Here is a 16,900-nt window from a genome sequence, read left to right as displayed (position 1 = left end):
CCTCTGAATGACACCCCCCTTGCACACCAGCCTCTTAGCGTGTGTGAGTCAAATCCATGCCTTGGCAAAATCCTGCCTTACCTTAGTCATGACCCTTCAGTTTGCTCACTCTCGAAACCTGAAATGATCTAGTGCACCCACTAGAATAATGAGGAGGGGAACAGCTGCTTCTTCCAGTGCCACCGATTAACACCTCCTAGCTGACAACACATTTCCTATCACTAGTTCATTTGCTCTTCACAGAACTTTGGCAGGGTAGGTAAGATGAGAATGATTAGTACCCCCTCTATTTTAGCTAAGAAAACCAAGACACAGGAGGAAAAGTTCTTCGCTACCTTGTGTTCTTAAAACTATCAGGCCACATCCCATTGCTTCTGACATGGAATTTAACTTAAGAAACAAAATTCAAAAAAAAAAAAAAGAAAAAGAAACAAAATTCCAAGATTATTTCTGAACTAAATGATTGGGGCAGGAAGGATTTTTATCCCCTGTCTTCATGGCAGGGAAGATCACAAAAGTCACTCTGTCTTACGGTGGCCAGCATGGGAAAGGTTGCAGACAGGGCACTTCTCTTTTACCAGGATTGTAGAAACACGAGCTCCACATCTCCCTCCTGCCCCGCTCCTACCCATGGTCTCGGATGTGTGGTCCTTCTTCCCACGGACCCCGAATCTCTTTCCAACAAAAAAAGCATATGGCACCTTCCAGTTGGGATATTTAGAAGGTATAGGCCAGTGTGCAGGGCCATTAGAACTCCTAGTCCTGGTGGGGTGGGGGAAGGGAAAGAATGTGAGAATAATCCAATAGGGAAGTGTCCTGGAGCCAGAGCTGCCTTGGGAGGAGCTCTGGTCCTCAGTAGAGATGCAGACAGCCTGGGGAGACCCTACAGAGAGAGGCTGGGGAAGAAGTGTCCTCTCCTCACTGTCCCGTAGCCTCCAGTCTCTGGTCGGGGTTCCCAGTGGCTGAACCGAACGTGAAGCCCATTGATGCATTGATCAGGGACCTTCAGGGACAGGACAGGTGAAGGGTGGATCTGGAGGGGCACATGGAAGCCACCCAGTATGTTCCACTTATCAGTGGCTGTGTAGCGGTCTTAGTGGCTTTAAACAGCCATTTCATTTTGCTCATGATCTTAGGGGTCAGGAATTTGGGAAAGGCTCAGCTGGGTGGTCCCTCTGTGAGCCACGGGGCATCCACTGAGAGGGGAAGGGCTAGAGGATTCGCTTCTAAGATGGTTCTCCTCTCACGTGCTTCAGGGCTCCATGGTCTCTCCCTCTCCACATGGCATCTCATTTTTAAGGCTCCCCCGTAGAGCCTGGGCTTCTCACAGCTTGGTGGTCTCAGGGTAGTTGCACTTCTTTTTGTGGTGGCTGGCTTCCAAAAGCAAGAGACAGAAAGTGGAAGCTGCCAGTTTCTTCAAGCCTGGCCCTGGAAACTGGCCCAGTGTAACTTCTACCACGTTCTATGGGTCCAAGCAGTCACAGAGCCCACCCAGACTCAAGGGGAACATAGACCTCCTCTCAATGGAAGGAATGTCAAAGAATTTGTGGCCGTCTTTGGTCCACCACATGGCACGACAACCAACCCTCTGGGCAACCTGGAAATGAGGGGGCCCAGCCCACAAGCGATTCAATCACTCACCACATAGAAACCTCTGGAATCTAATATTTCACCACTGCACTTGGCGTGACCATAGAAGTCAGAGGGCTATCTCTGTGGTGACTGACATTTTTGTAATAAAATTAACTACTAGAAAAATGAAATAAAAAACAAACCAAAGCCATTCAAAATATAAGCCCTGTTTTTATTATCAGATGCAACAGTCAGAAGTAGTTTAGCAAGTTACTCTAAGTTTGTAAACCTGTACACTCAACCTCTGTTCTCACCTCATTGCAGACCAGCACCCAACAGTTCTGAGCCTCACAGAGCTCTCTGGCCCATTGCACCTCTGCCTGAGGCAGCTCCAGTCCCAGGCTTGGAACTGGGGCCCAAAGTGGGTCACTGTGGTCCCAGGGATTCCAAGCATCTATGTGAAAGACTCATATCAGTCTTTTGGAATCTGTCCCCCTGAACTCTGCTGTAGTCAGTCCAGGCTTTGTCACCTGCCTTGTTCCCAGAAGTTCTGTTAGTCAGTGGGGCCAGGAAGAAGGATGCTCTATGCCATTTGAAACTTGGTAGGTTGCAATTTTGCACGTTCTCTGACTTATTCGTACAGTAAAGCTAAAGAGATACAACTCCTCAGAGCAAGGTGCCTGAGAAATAGGCAGGTTCTTTAAGGGCGGATAAGAGATGATGAATGTGCCAATGACAGCTGTTGTTACATTTAATACTCACCTTGCCTTCAGTGGCCTCGAGCCTCCCCACTTATTTACAAAAATGTCAGTCTGTGATGGAATGGAAGTTCTAAAAAGCCAGCTCTTCACCACAGAGAGCTGGAGAAGCTCTTCACTGCAGTGGCCCCCTTTCCAGGAGATGCTCTGGAATCCTGCCAGTCGGGGTTCCATTGACTGTGTTCACTGGTTTTACCCTAAATAATTGTATAAAGGGTAATCTTGATCTGACCTCTCCTGCTCTAAAGGCCCTGAGAAGTGTGACCAACCGTGCCCTTAGCCACCTGCCCACTCCTGAAATGAAAGATGAGACGCCTTTGAAGTCTGACTTAGAGGGAGGAAGAGGACACTCAGGTCCATGATAATTATAAGGACAACAGTGATAACCATGGTTCCCATTTACTGGGCACTTACTGGTCCTAAGCACTGTATGGAGTGATTTGCTGCAGTCTCTCACTAAATCCCCACCATGGCCCTAGAAATAAGCGTTGTTGTCTCCATTTTACATGGGAAGAAGCTAAGGCAGCTTGCTCAAGGTCACACAGCTTTAAGTGACACAGCCCTAGTCCAAACCCAAACCCAAGAACATCTCTTCTAAAGCCCACACTCTAGGACATGACAGGCTGTTTTAGAATAAGCTCCATTCTTATTCCTCTGTGTAGCCACCACAGGAAACTGGACAGTGTCAGCGTCTGTATATTGAATCTTAAGTCACACAATTCTCCAGGAAGCAACCAACTGGACTTAGAAACACAAGAGCCATGAGTCCCTGCTATTCTCTCAGGCAACATGGAAACCCGCAGTGGCTGCCATTTCTGCTCTGCATGAGAAATGCAGGAATGAACTGCTCTGAAGTGGTTTGAAGAGATCCACCAAAGATCACGGAGTGCCTTTCCTCTGAAGTGGAAAAGCAGCTCTGCACCAGGGGCCCCACGATTCTTGGCAAAGGCAGTGTCCTGGGAGCCCCCAGGTGGAAGTCCACAGGCAGGCCAGAGATGGGCACACTATGCCTGCCAGAGAATCATTGGTCTGCCTTCCTGTAATTCACGGTGAGAACCAAGCCTGGCTTATGTATCTGGATGTGATTCTCAGAACCCCGAGGTTCAGAGCCCCCAGGCTTGCTGAGTGAGCAGACAGGAGGAGGAGGAACTGGATTTGTCTTTTATAAAGAGAGTTAGATAACAGCATGGGATTTGAGTCTTGTGTTGAAAATCCACTAATTAGGTTGTGACCTTGGGTAAAGTTCAAGGGCAAATCTATTCAACCTCCCTACACCCCCATTTCTTTGCTATAAAATGAGGGAGTGTTCTGAGGCTTAAATGAGACGATACACATAAAGCACTTGGCTCAGGAAGGGTGTCTGAGGGAAACCTGAATACTGGATGTTGTTAATGTGCTTCCCTAGGCTCTTCTCACCCATGTCCTTTCCTCACAGCAAAGTTGGCCTGTGATGACCAAATTCACATTCTCAAGCAGCACAGACGTAAAGAACTGGAAACACGACAAAAACAGTATCGGTGAGTTATGACATCAGACCAAATGGCTTGGGGCCATGGTGTCTTCTATCTCGGGGGCATAACCCTGCCCACACTTTATGGCCCATCATTGCTGGTACGTGATGACCAAGGGACCAGATCCCTTCAGTGCTCCTCAATACCCAAGCTCCACCTTACCACCACTCCAGGCAGAGATGGTGAAAGAATTATGAAAAACTTGGGATCAACCGTATTGGCATTTAGGAGGAATGGGGCAGTAAAGGCTTGAATTCACCTTGATGTTCTCCCACTCCCATTGTAGGAATTACCCTTCACTTTTTATGTCTTCTTATAATAATTCAGCTATAAATGTGATATATAATCCACAAGAAAATTGACAAATCTTTAGCTAATAGACTAAGAAAAAAGAGAAGACTCAATTTATTAAAATTAGAAATAAGAGAGGGAACATTAATACCAACCTCACAGAAATTAAAATGAATGAAAGGGAATAGTATGAACAATTGTATACCAACCAATTAAATAACTTAGATGAAAAGGGCAAATTCCTTAGACAGAAACTGCCAAAGCTGGGGCTTCCCTGGTGGCGCAGTGGTTGAGAATCTGCCTGCCGATGCAGGGGACACGGGTTCGAGCCCTGGTCTGGGAGGATCCCACATGCCGCGGAGCAACTGGGCCCAAAAAAAAAAAAAAAAAAAAAAAAAAAAAAAAAAAAAAAAAAAAAAAAAGAAACTGCCAAAGCTGACTCAAGAACAAATCAGATGAATAGACTGATCACAAGAAAAGAGAGTGAACACTAATTTTAAATTAATTTTAAAACTTCCTACTAAGTAGTTTTAAAGTAATTTTAAAACTTCCTACAAAGGAAAGCCCAGGCCCATATGGCTTCACTGGTGAATTATAGCAAACATTTAAAAAATTAATACCAACCCTGCATAAACTCTTCCAAAAAATAGAAAAGGAGAGAACTTGTCTCAACTCATTGTATGAGGCCAGTATTATACCAAAGCCAGACGTCATAAGAAAACTACACATCAATATCTTTTATGAATATAGATACAAATATTTTCAACAAAATATCAGCAAACAAAATCCAGCAGCACATAAAAGACATTATACAATATGAAGAGGTGGAATTTATTCCAAGTATGCAAGGTTGGTTTAACATTCAAAAATCAATTAATGTAATACACCATATGAATAAAGAACAAAAAATAAATGGTCAAAAACAATACATGATCATCTTAATAGACACACAAGCATTTGACAAAATTTTAAAACAACACTCAAAAAATAGGAACTTCCTCAACCTGATACAGTGCATCTACAAAAAGTTCACAGTTAACATCATACTTAATGGGAAAAGACTGCATGCCTTCCTCCTAAGATCCAGGAACAAGATAAGTATATCAGCTTTCGCCACTTCTACTCAACATTGTACTGGAGGTTCTAGCCAGGGCAATTAGACAAGAAGGAAGAAAAAACATCCGTATTGGAGAACAATAAGTAAAACCATTGCTATTCACAGAGGACATGGCCTTGTGTGTAGAAAATCCTAAGGAATTCACCAAAAAATCATTGGAACTAAAAACAAGCAATATTGCAGCATACAAGACCAATATGCAAAATTCAATTGTTTTCTATTTGTGAGCAATGAATAATTTAAAATGAAAATAAGAAAACAATTCCATTTACAATAGCATCAAAAGGAATAAAATATTTATGAATAAATTTAACAAAAGAAGTTTAAGACTTACACAATGAAAACTACAAAATACTGTTGAAATTAATTAAAGAAGAGCTAAATAAGATGAAAAACATCTTATGTTCATGGACCAAAGGACTTACATTGTTTAAATGGCAATACTCCCCAAAGCAATGTACAAATTCAACACAATCGCTATCAAAATCCCTGCTGACTTTTTTGCAGAAATTGGCAAGCTGATTCTAAAATTCATATGGAAATGCAAGGAACCCAGAATAGTCAAAACAATCTTGAAAAAAAAGTAAACAAAGTTGGATGATTCACACTTCTCAATATCCCAAGTACTACACCACTGCAATAATCAAGACAATGTAGTATTCACATAAGGATAGACGTATAGATCAATGAAATAGAATTGAGAGTCCAGAAATAAGCCCTTACACTTATGGTCAATTAGTTTTCAACAGAGGCAACAAGACCATTCATTGGGGAAAGAAGTCTTTTCCACAAATGGTGTTGGGACAACAGAATAGCCACATGCAAAAGAATGAAGTTGAACCCTTACCTCACACCACATACGTAAATTAACTTAAAATGGATCAAACACCTAAATGTAAGAGCTAAAACTATAAAGCTTTGAAGAAAACATGGGTAAATCTTCATGACCCTGAATTTGGCAAAGGATTTTTATATATGGCCATGAAAGCATAAGCAACAAAAGAAATACAGATAAGTCTATGTCATCAAATTTTAAAACTTCTATGCTTCAAGGACACCACCAAGAAAGTGAAAGAACAACCCACAGAATGGGAAAAAATATTTGCAAATCATGTATCTGATACGGGACTTGGATCCAGTACCTAAAGAACTCTTACAACTTAATGATAAAAGATAAATAATCCAATTTAAAAATCGGCAAGGACCTGAATTGATATTTTTCCAAGGAAGATATACAAATGACCAATAAGCACATGAAAAGATGCTTGACATCACTATTCATCATGGAAATGCAGATCAGCACCACAGTGAGATACCACTTCACACTCACGAGGATGGCTAGAATCAAAAAGTCAAACAATAACAACGTGAGGATGTGGAGAAGTCAGAACCCTCATACACTGCTGGTGGGAATGTAAAATGTAACAGCTGCTTTGGAAAACAGTCTGATAGTTCCTCAATCTATTAAACACAGAGTAACCATATGATCCAACAATTCCATACCTAAGCATATACCCAAGAGAAATGAAAACTTATGTTCACACAAATATACCTGTGCATGAATATTTATAGCATCATTATCCATAATAGCCAAAAGGTGAATACAACCCAAATGTTCATGAACTGATGAATGTCAGTGGTATATCTATATAATGGAATATATTTTGGCCATAAAGAGGAATGAATAAACACTTCTCCAGAGCAAATATATAAATGGCCAATAAGCACATGCAAAGATGCTCAAAACCATTAGCCATCAAGAAAATGGAAATTGAAAGCACAATGAGATACCACTTCACACACACTAGGATGGCTGGAATTAAAAAGACAGATAATAAGAAGTGCTGTGAAGCATGTGGAAAAACTGGAGCCCTCATGTGTTGCTGGTGCAATGTAAAATGATGCAGCCACTTTGGAAAACATTTTAGCACTTCTACCTTTAGGTACTTGCACAAAACTAATGAAATCATATTTCTACACACAAGAAAAACCTTATACACAAATATTTATGATAACGCTATTCATAACACCCCCAAAGTAGAAACAACCTAAATTCTGTTAATTGATGAATGGGTAAATAAAATGCTGTATATCCATGCAATGGAATATTATTTGGCATTGAACTATGGATACATGCTAAACTATAGATGAACGTTAAAAAACATTATAATAAATGAAAAGGCCATATACAAAAGGCTACATGGTGTATGATTCTATTTATATGAAATGTCCAGAAGAGGCAAGTCTATGGACACACATTAGTAGATTAGTAGTTGCCTAGAGCTGAAAGTTGGGGGTGGGACATGGGGAATGACCATCAATGGGTACAAAGTTTCTTTTGGGGTGAACATATTCCAAAATTAGATTATGGTGATGGTTGCTCAACTCTGTAAATATGCTACAAACCTCGTAATTGGATACTTTTAAGGGATGAATTTTATTGTATGTAAATTATGTCTCAATATAACTGTTTTTAAAAATAATAAATGAGCAAGAGTGCACATCTGGAAAGTGGTGGTCAGTGGGCTGTATCCAGCCTGTTAATGTGTTTAATGGGTCACTGTGGAATTCTGAGTAAACAGGGCTCTTATTCTCTAGGTTTCCCCAGTCCAACACCAGTCTATCATCTATATCAAGGCTTCTTTCATTTCCTACTTTGGGCCCTGGAGACATTTGAGTTTGAGACTCCTTCCAAGGGAAGGAACAGTCAGCATGGTTAACTGGGCAGGGGCGGGGGTGGGGGGTGCTTTTGGAGAGTGATGACTGCTACACTTTTCACATATTCCTCTATAGTTCAAATTCTTACAAGGAATATGTAATATGTCAGGTTTTGTTGTTTTTTTCAATCCAGTAAAGCAAGAGAAGGGGAATAATGTAGGAGCAGAATAATGTAGAAGCAGGAAAAATACCTGTAATCCATCCATTTCCTCTTTTATTTCTTTGGGATTATATTGTATACATGACTTGACAGCCTCCTTTTTTTCCCTTAGAAGTATAGCAGGATCATTTCCCCATATTTAAAAACTCTCATCACAAACATTATTCTAGTTTTTATATAATGTTTCATTGTATGGATGCACCATACTTTACTTAAACACCAACCTGACTGGACATTTAGGAGGTTTTAAATTTCTAATTCTTATAAACAATGTGAAAATCTTTCCTTTTTGTGTGTATTATTAAGTATTTCCTCAGGATAGATACCCAGAAATGAAATTACTAAGTCAAATGGTAGAAGTTATTAGTATATATAGACAAATTTCTCTTCAAAAATCTTTAACCATTTTTCATGATCAGTGTGTAGATACCTATTTCACTAATCCTTGCTGTAGCTGGGTGGTATCTTCTATTTTTTTAACTTTTCTAATTTGTAAAGACATCTCTTTTCTCTTAGCCCCTTATTCTTTCCCCCTTTCATGGACCCACTGCTATCCAGTGGTTGAGAAATCCCCACTGAGACCACTGATTGCCCCCAAATTATCTTTAGCTCTATCCCCCTTTCCTTCAAAAACTTACATTTCCATGAAACAGAATGGAAAATGAGAAACAGGGCCGTACGCACATGGATACTTGATATATTACAGAGGCTCTGACAATCAGTAGTGTGGGGCTATTGGGAATCCATACAGAACAGAGAGAGAAAAGTGGAGGAAGAGAAAAAGGAGAAGAAATTGGACTCTACATCATATCATTCAGAAAACTCATTTTTGGGTTGAATAGACTTAAATGTTAAAGGCAAAACTATAAAACTTTTAAACTATAGAAGATTATTCTTCATGACCTCAAGGAAAAAAGATTTTTCAAACAAGACTCAAAATGTACTAACCATAGAGGAAAAGAATAAGCTCACCTATCTCAAAGTGAGGAACTTCAGTTCACTACAAGACACCACAAAGAGGGTGAGGAGAAAGTTCACAGAGTGATGGACAAGAATTATTATTTATCACGTACCAAGGACCCCTACAAATCTACAAGAAGAGCATTGTCAATTCAGTAGAAAAATGGACACTGCAGTCACTGCACAAAATATAAGCAGCAAGTATACGAAAAGGTGCTCAACCTCATACACACACACGGACACTGCAGTCACTGCACAAAATATAAGCAGCAAGTATACGAAAAGGTGCTCAACCTCATTTGTTACACACACACACACACACACACACACACACACACACACACACACGGGCAAAACTGAAACAACTTGACAATACCCAAGTGTTACAGAAGGTATGAAGGGATGGGAAGGCTCATACACTGCTGACAGGGATATAAATTGAAACAACCTCTATAGAACACAGTTTTGCAATATTTGGTGAAATTGAAGCTACATTATAATCTTTGACTCAGCAATTCTACTCCTGGATCTAAATCCAGGTGTGCAGGTGGACCTGGATACATGTACACAGATGGTCACAACAGTATTATTTATGAGAGCCAAAAAAATGGAAACCACCCAATGTCCATCAGCAGTAGAACAAATAAATAAATTGTGATAACTCTACCTTGCAAGGAAGAGCAGTGAACTGTTGGTACCCACAGCAACATGAACAAACCTCACTAACACAGTGCTAAAGAATAGAAGCCAGACACATGTCTGGCCAATCCATGAGGTTTGATATTATATTGCTTAGGCAAAGTTGTATAGCAGTGGAACAATAAACAATAGCAGGAACCGATTATCACAGAATGAAGGTGATCGGGGAGGTTGAGTGGGCAGTGGGTGTTGAGGCTACTAGCAATGTCCTGATTCTTGATCTGGATGCTGCTTATACAGATCTTTTGTGCATTTTTATGCATATGTGAGTGTGTGTGTGCATATATACACATATATACATATATTTATATATTCTTTTCCAAAATAAAATTTTTTAATGAAATTTTTATGATTTTTAGTACCAGGTATGGAAGAATAATCTGCTAATACAGTGCATAATGTTAAGGGTCTATGAATTTGCAATTTGTTGTAGAATATTTGTGAGTAAGCCTCTCAGCTCAGGCATCATATGATGTGTTTTGAGACTTTTGTACTTGGTGCAGTGCACAAGGCATTGTCCAAGAGCTATGCACCGCCCATTCCCATCCTAAAGGGCTGGTGTTCATATGCCCCTTCCACAGCTTCCCTCCCCACTTCAACCACCCAGGGAAAGCCCCTACAGTGAGCACTCCACGTGCTTCTGGCCCAGACTGTGGCTAGTTAAACAGCTTCCAGAGAATCAGGCTAGTTTGTGTCCTGTTAAGAGAGTGGACAGCAGATCTTATCAGTTCCACACTAATTCAGACTAAGATGTTAATGACTGATAAATCAGTATTACAGGCATTTTGTCTTAACCCAGTATTTTCCAAAGTGTGCACTGGAGCAACTGGTCCCAAAACTTTCTCCCCAGAAGAGGGTCCCATGGTAAAAAAAAAAGTTTGGGAAACTGTTTATCACACCCCCCTTCTAGAGATTCACAATGTACATAAGCATTGAGGATTCTGAGAAGTTCTGGGGTAATGGACCCTGGTTAATTTTTTTTTTTTTTTTGGCGGTACGCGGGCCTCTCACTGTTGTGACCTCTCCCATTGCGGAGCACAGGCTCCGGATGCGCAGGCTCAGCGGCCATGGCTCACGGGCCTAGCCGCTCCATGGCATGTGGGATCTTCCCGGATCGGGGCACAAACCCATGTCCCCTGCATCGGCAGGCGGACTCTCAACCACTGCACCACAAGGGAAGCCCTCTTTTTTTTTTTAACCCATTGTGTCCCAAGAGAATTTGACGTACGACTCTTAACATCGTGCAGAACGATTGCTCCTTGCAGCACCCTTTGAGAAACACCCCTTCCCCAGGGAGAGGTGGATTCAGTGGTGTGTTGGTTTTACAGAGATGGGGCTCTGGCAGGGTCTAGGGAATGGGGCAGAAGGTTTTCTGGTGAGATAGTTTGCCCCTTTCTTAGATCTAATCATCATTTCTTCCTCCTTCTACTTATCTGTCCTTGTCAGACCTCCTCCTCTGCTTCCATTCAGGAAACACTGAACTTTGCACCATCTGCGTATTCTTATAGTTCCTCTTTCATATGAACCCACAGGCTTCCAGATTACAGTTTAGAAGTAACAACTAAGAATAATCTCCAGTATGTCAAAAGCTGGCAAGTCCAGCTGGCTCTCATCACTCAATCAACCAGGCAGGGACATGGAGAATCCCACACAGGTCATAACCCAGCATCCATGTTCTCTCACTATGACTGCATATACCTGCGTGGTACACACACACACACACACACACACACACACACACACACACACACACACAGCAGAATGTGTTTTCATCTAATCTACATCATTTAATCTAATCATTCTGTGACTTGCTTTTTTTCCAGTGGTCATTCTGTTTAAAGAGCAGCCAGTTGACACAGATAGGTGTCGTACATTCATTTTAGCTTCTGTGTAGTGCACCACCATGTAAGTAAACCACTGTGTTCACCCACTCCCCTGCTGGTGGACGTGTGGGTGGTCTTTAATTTCTGGCTGTTGCAAGCCACACCACAATAAGCTTCCACATATGTCTTGTCTCCTGGTGCTCTCTTGAATGAGTTTTTCCAGAGAACATCCCTAGGAGTAGACACCAAAGTTTGCAGACCACGTGTTAAGTTTTCTAAATATTGCCGACTGTTTTCCAAAGGGATTCTGACAATTTTCACCCTAAGAGCGGGTCCTGAGGTGCTGTTTCCCTACATCATTGACCCACTTTTCACTTTGAGACATTTGCATCCTTCTCAATCTAATGTGTGTGCAATAGTATCTCATTGTTTCCCTTGTTCTTAAATTGCCACATATTTCTTGCTTTATGTGAAGGTACCATAACTTATTCAACCATTCTCCTATTGATGGACATTCAGCTTGTTTTCCATTTGTATATTGATTTGGTTTCAGTGCCTGATGAACATAGATGCAAAAATCCTCAACAAAACACTAGAAAACAGAATCCAACAGCACATGAAAAGGATCACACACCATGATCAAGTGGGGTTTATCCCAGGAATGCAAGGATTCTTCAATATACGCAAATCAATCAATGTGATACACCATATTAACAAATTGAAGGAGAAAAACCATATGATCATCTCAATAGATGCAGAAAAAGCTTTCAACACCAATTTATGATAAAAACCCTCCAGAAAGTAGACATAGAGGGAACTTACCTCAACATAATAAAGGCCATATATGACAAACCCACAGCCAACATTATTCTCAATGGTGAAAAACTGAAACCATTTCCACTAAGATCAGGTACAAGACAAGGTTGCCCACTCTCACCACTGTTATTCAACATAGTTTTGGAAGTTTTAGCCACAGCAATCAGAGAAGGAAAAGAAATAAACGGATTCCAAATCGGGAAAGAAAAAATAAAGCTCTCACTGTTTGCAGATGACATGATACTATACATAGAGGATCTTAAAGACGTTTTCTAGTAGAAAACTACTAGAGCTAATGAGTGAATTTGGTGAAGTAGCAGGATACAAAATTAATGCACAGAAATCTTTTGCATTCCTATACACTAATGATGAAAAATCTGAAAGTGAAATCAAAAAAACACTCCCATTTACCACTGCAACAAAAAGAATAAAATACGTAGGAATAAACCTACCTAGGGAGACAAAAGGCCTGTATGCAGAAAACTATAAGATACTGATGAAAGAAATTAAAGATGATACAAACAGATGGAGAGATATACCATGTTTTTTGATTGGAAGAATCAACATTGTGAAAATGACTCTACTACCCAAAGCAGTCTACAGAGTCAGTGCAATCCCTATCAAACTACCAAAGGCATTTTTCACAGAACTAGAACAAAAAATTTCACAATTTGTATGGAAACACAAAAGACACTGAATAGCTTAAGCAATCTTGAGAAAGAAAAATGGAGCTGGAGGAATCAGGCTCCCTGACTTTAGACTATATTACAAAGCTACAATAATCAAGACAGTATGGTGCTGGCAGAAAAACAGAAATATACATCAATGGAACAGGATAGAAAGCCCAGAGTTAAACCCGCACATATGGTCACCTTATCTTTGATAAAGGAGACAAGAATATACAATTCTTCAATTGTATACAATACAATTCAGCCCCTTCAATAAGTGGTGCTGGGAAAACTGGGCAGCTACATGTAAAAGAATGAAATTAGAACACTCCCTAACACTATACACAAAAATAAACTTAAAATGGATTAAAGACCTAAACGTAAGGCCAGACACTATAAAACTCTTAGAGGAAAACATAGGCAAAACACTGTATGACATAAATCACAGCAAGATCCTTTTTGACCCACCTCCCAGAGAAATGGAAATAAAAACAAAAATAAACAAATGGGACCTATGAAACTTAAAAGCATTTGCACAGCAAAGGAAACCATAAACAAGACGAAAAGACAACCCTCAGAATGGGAGAAAATATTTGCAAATGAAACAACTGACAAAGGATTAATCTGCAAAATATACAAGCAGCTCATGCAGCTCAATATCAAAAAAAACAAACAACCCAATCCAAAAATGGGCAGAAGACCTAAATAGACATTTCTCCAAAGAAGATATACAGATTGCCAACAGACACATGAAAGAATGCTCAACATCATTAATCATTAGAGAAATGCAAATCAAAACTACAAAGAGTTATCACCTCACACCAGTCAGAATGGCCATCATCAAAAAATCTACAAACAATAAATGCTGGAGAGGGTGTAGAGAAAAGGGAACCCCCTTGCACTGTTGGTGGGAATGTAAATTGATACAGCCACTATGGAAAACAGTATGGAGGTTCCTTAAAAAACTACAAATAGAACTACCATATGACCCAGCAATCCCACTACTGGGCATATACCCTGAGAAAACCATAATTCAAAAAGAGTCATGTACCACAATGTTCATTGCAGCTCTATTTACAATAGAACATGGAAGCAACCTAAGTGTCCATTGACAGATGAATGGATAAAGAAGATGTGGCACATATATACAATGGAATATTACTCAGCCATAGAAAGAAATGAAATTGAGTTATTTGTAGTGAGGTGGATGGACCTAGAGACTGTCATACAGAGTGAAGTAAGTCAGAAAGAGAAAAACAAATACTGTGTGCTAACACATATATATGGAATCTAAAAAATATAAAAAAAAGATTATGAAGAACCTAGGGGCAGGACAGGAATAAAGACGCAGATGTAGAGAATGGACTTGAGGACATGGGGAGGGGGAAGGGTAAGCTGGGACGAAGTGAGAGAGTGGCATGGACATATATACACTACCAAATGTAAAATAGATAGCTAGTGGGAAGCAGGTGCATAGCACAGGGAGAACAGCTCGGTGCTTTGTGTCCACCTAGAGGGGTGGGATAGGGAGGGTGAGAGGGAGGGAGACGTAAGAGGTAAGAGATATGGGGATATATGTATATGTATAGCTGGTTCACTTTGTTATAAAGCAGAAACTAACACACCATTGTAAAGCAATTATACTCCAATAAAGATGTTAAAAAAAAAAAGAATGACCAAATTCCCTTCCCAAAACTTTACAGTAATTTTCAATCCCACCAAAAGTATATAAAAATATACTATTACCCATACGTTCACTAATACCTGATAACATCAATCTTTAAAATTTTTAACAATCCAGGAATACTTAAGTAAGAGCCGCTGCTGTCTTAATCTGCATACCCCTGACCACTGGTGACTTTAGCCTCTGCATTGCCTATTTATGTGCTTTATTTTCCTGTGGGTTTATTATTAATCTAAAGCAGCTCTTTGTATATTAAGATTGTATCCCTTTGTTATATGTATAGTGTGTATCATTTGTCTTCAGTTGCTTTTGTCACAGGTTTTAGCTTTTTACTTTCTTAATATATATATTCTTTTTCTTTGTAACTTTTGGGTTTCCTGCTTTGCTTAAGAAGGCCCTCCCCACCCCAGTGTTACATAAAATCTCATATTTTTGTCTAATATTTTTATAATTTTATTTTTAACTTTAGGCTTTTAATTCATCGGCTATGTATTTTTATACATGATGTGAAGTGGGGGTCAAATGTCCCTGGTATCAGTTATTACATAATGTTTCTTCCTGCTGCTTTGGGATGACACACACAGCACATGCAGCTGGCGTGGTGACCCCGTGCATGGGCTCTGCAGCCGGTGTTGGGCTCACCTCCCACTTAACTGCCACACTCTGTCCTGTGAAAGTTGTGTAATCTCTTTGTGCCTCAATTTCCCCATCTGTAAAATGGGGGAAATAATAGTACCACTTCCTAGGGATTTTGGAAAGAATTAAATAGGTTACACCATGAAAACACATAGACTAGTATTTGACACATAAAAAGCACTGGATAAATATTAGCTAGTTTTGTATTATATTCACATATTTTCTTGGGTCTGTTTTTCTACTCCATGGCCCAGTGCCATCTTTTGGTTACCAGAACTTTCTAATAAATGTGAATAGGCGTTATGTTATCTTACTGTTCTTTTTAAAGTTTTTTATGATGAGAATCGCTTTGAATTACACATGTGTCCTGTAGTGGCATTTTAATAATGTTGCATCTTTCCACCCATTTAGATCTTGTGTGATGTCCTTCAATAGAATTTTTACTTTTTCTTCATGAAGTTCTTTCACCTTTCTGGTCACTTTATACCAAGGGAAACTATAGCTTTTGCCATTCGAAGTAGGGTGTTTTTCCGTTTGCAAATGAATATTGCTGGGATAAAGATAATTACTCATTATTTAATATTTACTTTGTATTGACACCTGACTAAATTATTTTATTGTCTCCTTTTTTTAAAATAAATTTATTTGTTTATTTATTTATGGCTGTATTGGGTCTTGGTGCCGCTCACGGGCTTTCTCTAGTTGTGGTGAGCAGGGGCTACTCCTCGTTGCGGTGCGGGGACTTCTCATTGCGGGAGCTTCTCTTGTTGCAGAGCACGGGCTCTAGGCGCAAAGGCTTCAGTAGTTGTGGCACGCAGGCTCTGGAGCGCAGGCTCAGTAGTTGTGGTGCACGGGCCCAGCTGCTCCGCCGCATGTGGGATCCTCCCAGACCAGGGCTCGAACCCATGTCCCCTGCATTAGCAGGCGGATTCCAAACCACCGCGCCACCAGGGAAGTCCAATATTGTCTCTATTTTTAAGTGAGTCTTTTTAATTGCCCAGTTATTTGATCATATTATATAAATGATGATACTTTTGTCTCTTAGTTTACATTATTACATCACTGATAATTTTTTTTTATTGCCAAAACAAAGTAACAGTAGCAAGGATGAACATCCTTTCTGGGTCTTGATTTCTGAGAAAATGCCTTTGATATTTTTATTTGTTCAATATATTTGCTATTGTTTTCTAATAAACACTCTTTACTATATTTAGGAACTTCTTTGTTCATTCTAATGTCATTTTTGTTTGGCTGAACGTGTTCAATTAATATATGAAAGGGTGGGTAATATATGCAGGTAATACAATGTCTGAGTCCATACTTGATATAAGAGGCTTAAATGATTATCTAAAAAAGTAGGTAAACACCTTACACTATCTCCCCATTTTCAGTATGGCAAATGAGAAACCTAGTGATAGTTTGGTTATTTTCCTTTTCCCAGAAGCTTGTGAGTTTGTAGAACCATCTCTCCTCTCTCTCTTTCCCCT

The 16,900-nt window shown here is 40.0% G+C and overlaps 1 protein-coding gene across 3 annotated transcripts in view; it reads left to right on the top strand.

Annotated features, from left to right (window-relative positions):
* Positions 1-16,900, top strand: part of ALOX5 (arachidonate 5-lipoxygenase) — a 58,635-nt gene that overhangs the window by 9,015 nt on the left and 32,720 nt on the right. For all 3 annotated transcript variants that reach the window (XM_007446787.1, XM_007446788.1, XM_007446789.1), the window contains exon 3: positions 3,766-3,847. In XM_007446787.1, coding sequence (XP_007446849.1) covers positions 3,766-3,847 — 82 coding nt within the window. The remainder of the gene's footprint in view (positions 1-3,765; positions 3,848-16,900) is intronic.

This window comes from Lipotes vexillifer, unplaced genomic scaffold, assembly GCF_000442215.2.
Source record: "Lipotes vexillifer unplaced genomic scaffold, Lipotes_vexillifer_v1.1 scaffold1237, whole genome shotgun sequence".
Classification (NCBI taxonomy): Eukaryota; Metazoa; Chordata; class Mammalia; order Artiodactyla; family Lipotidae; genus Lipotes; species Lipotes vexillifer.
This window is presented reverse-complemented; position numbering and strand designations above follow the sequence as displayed.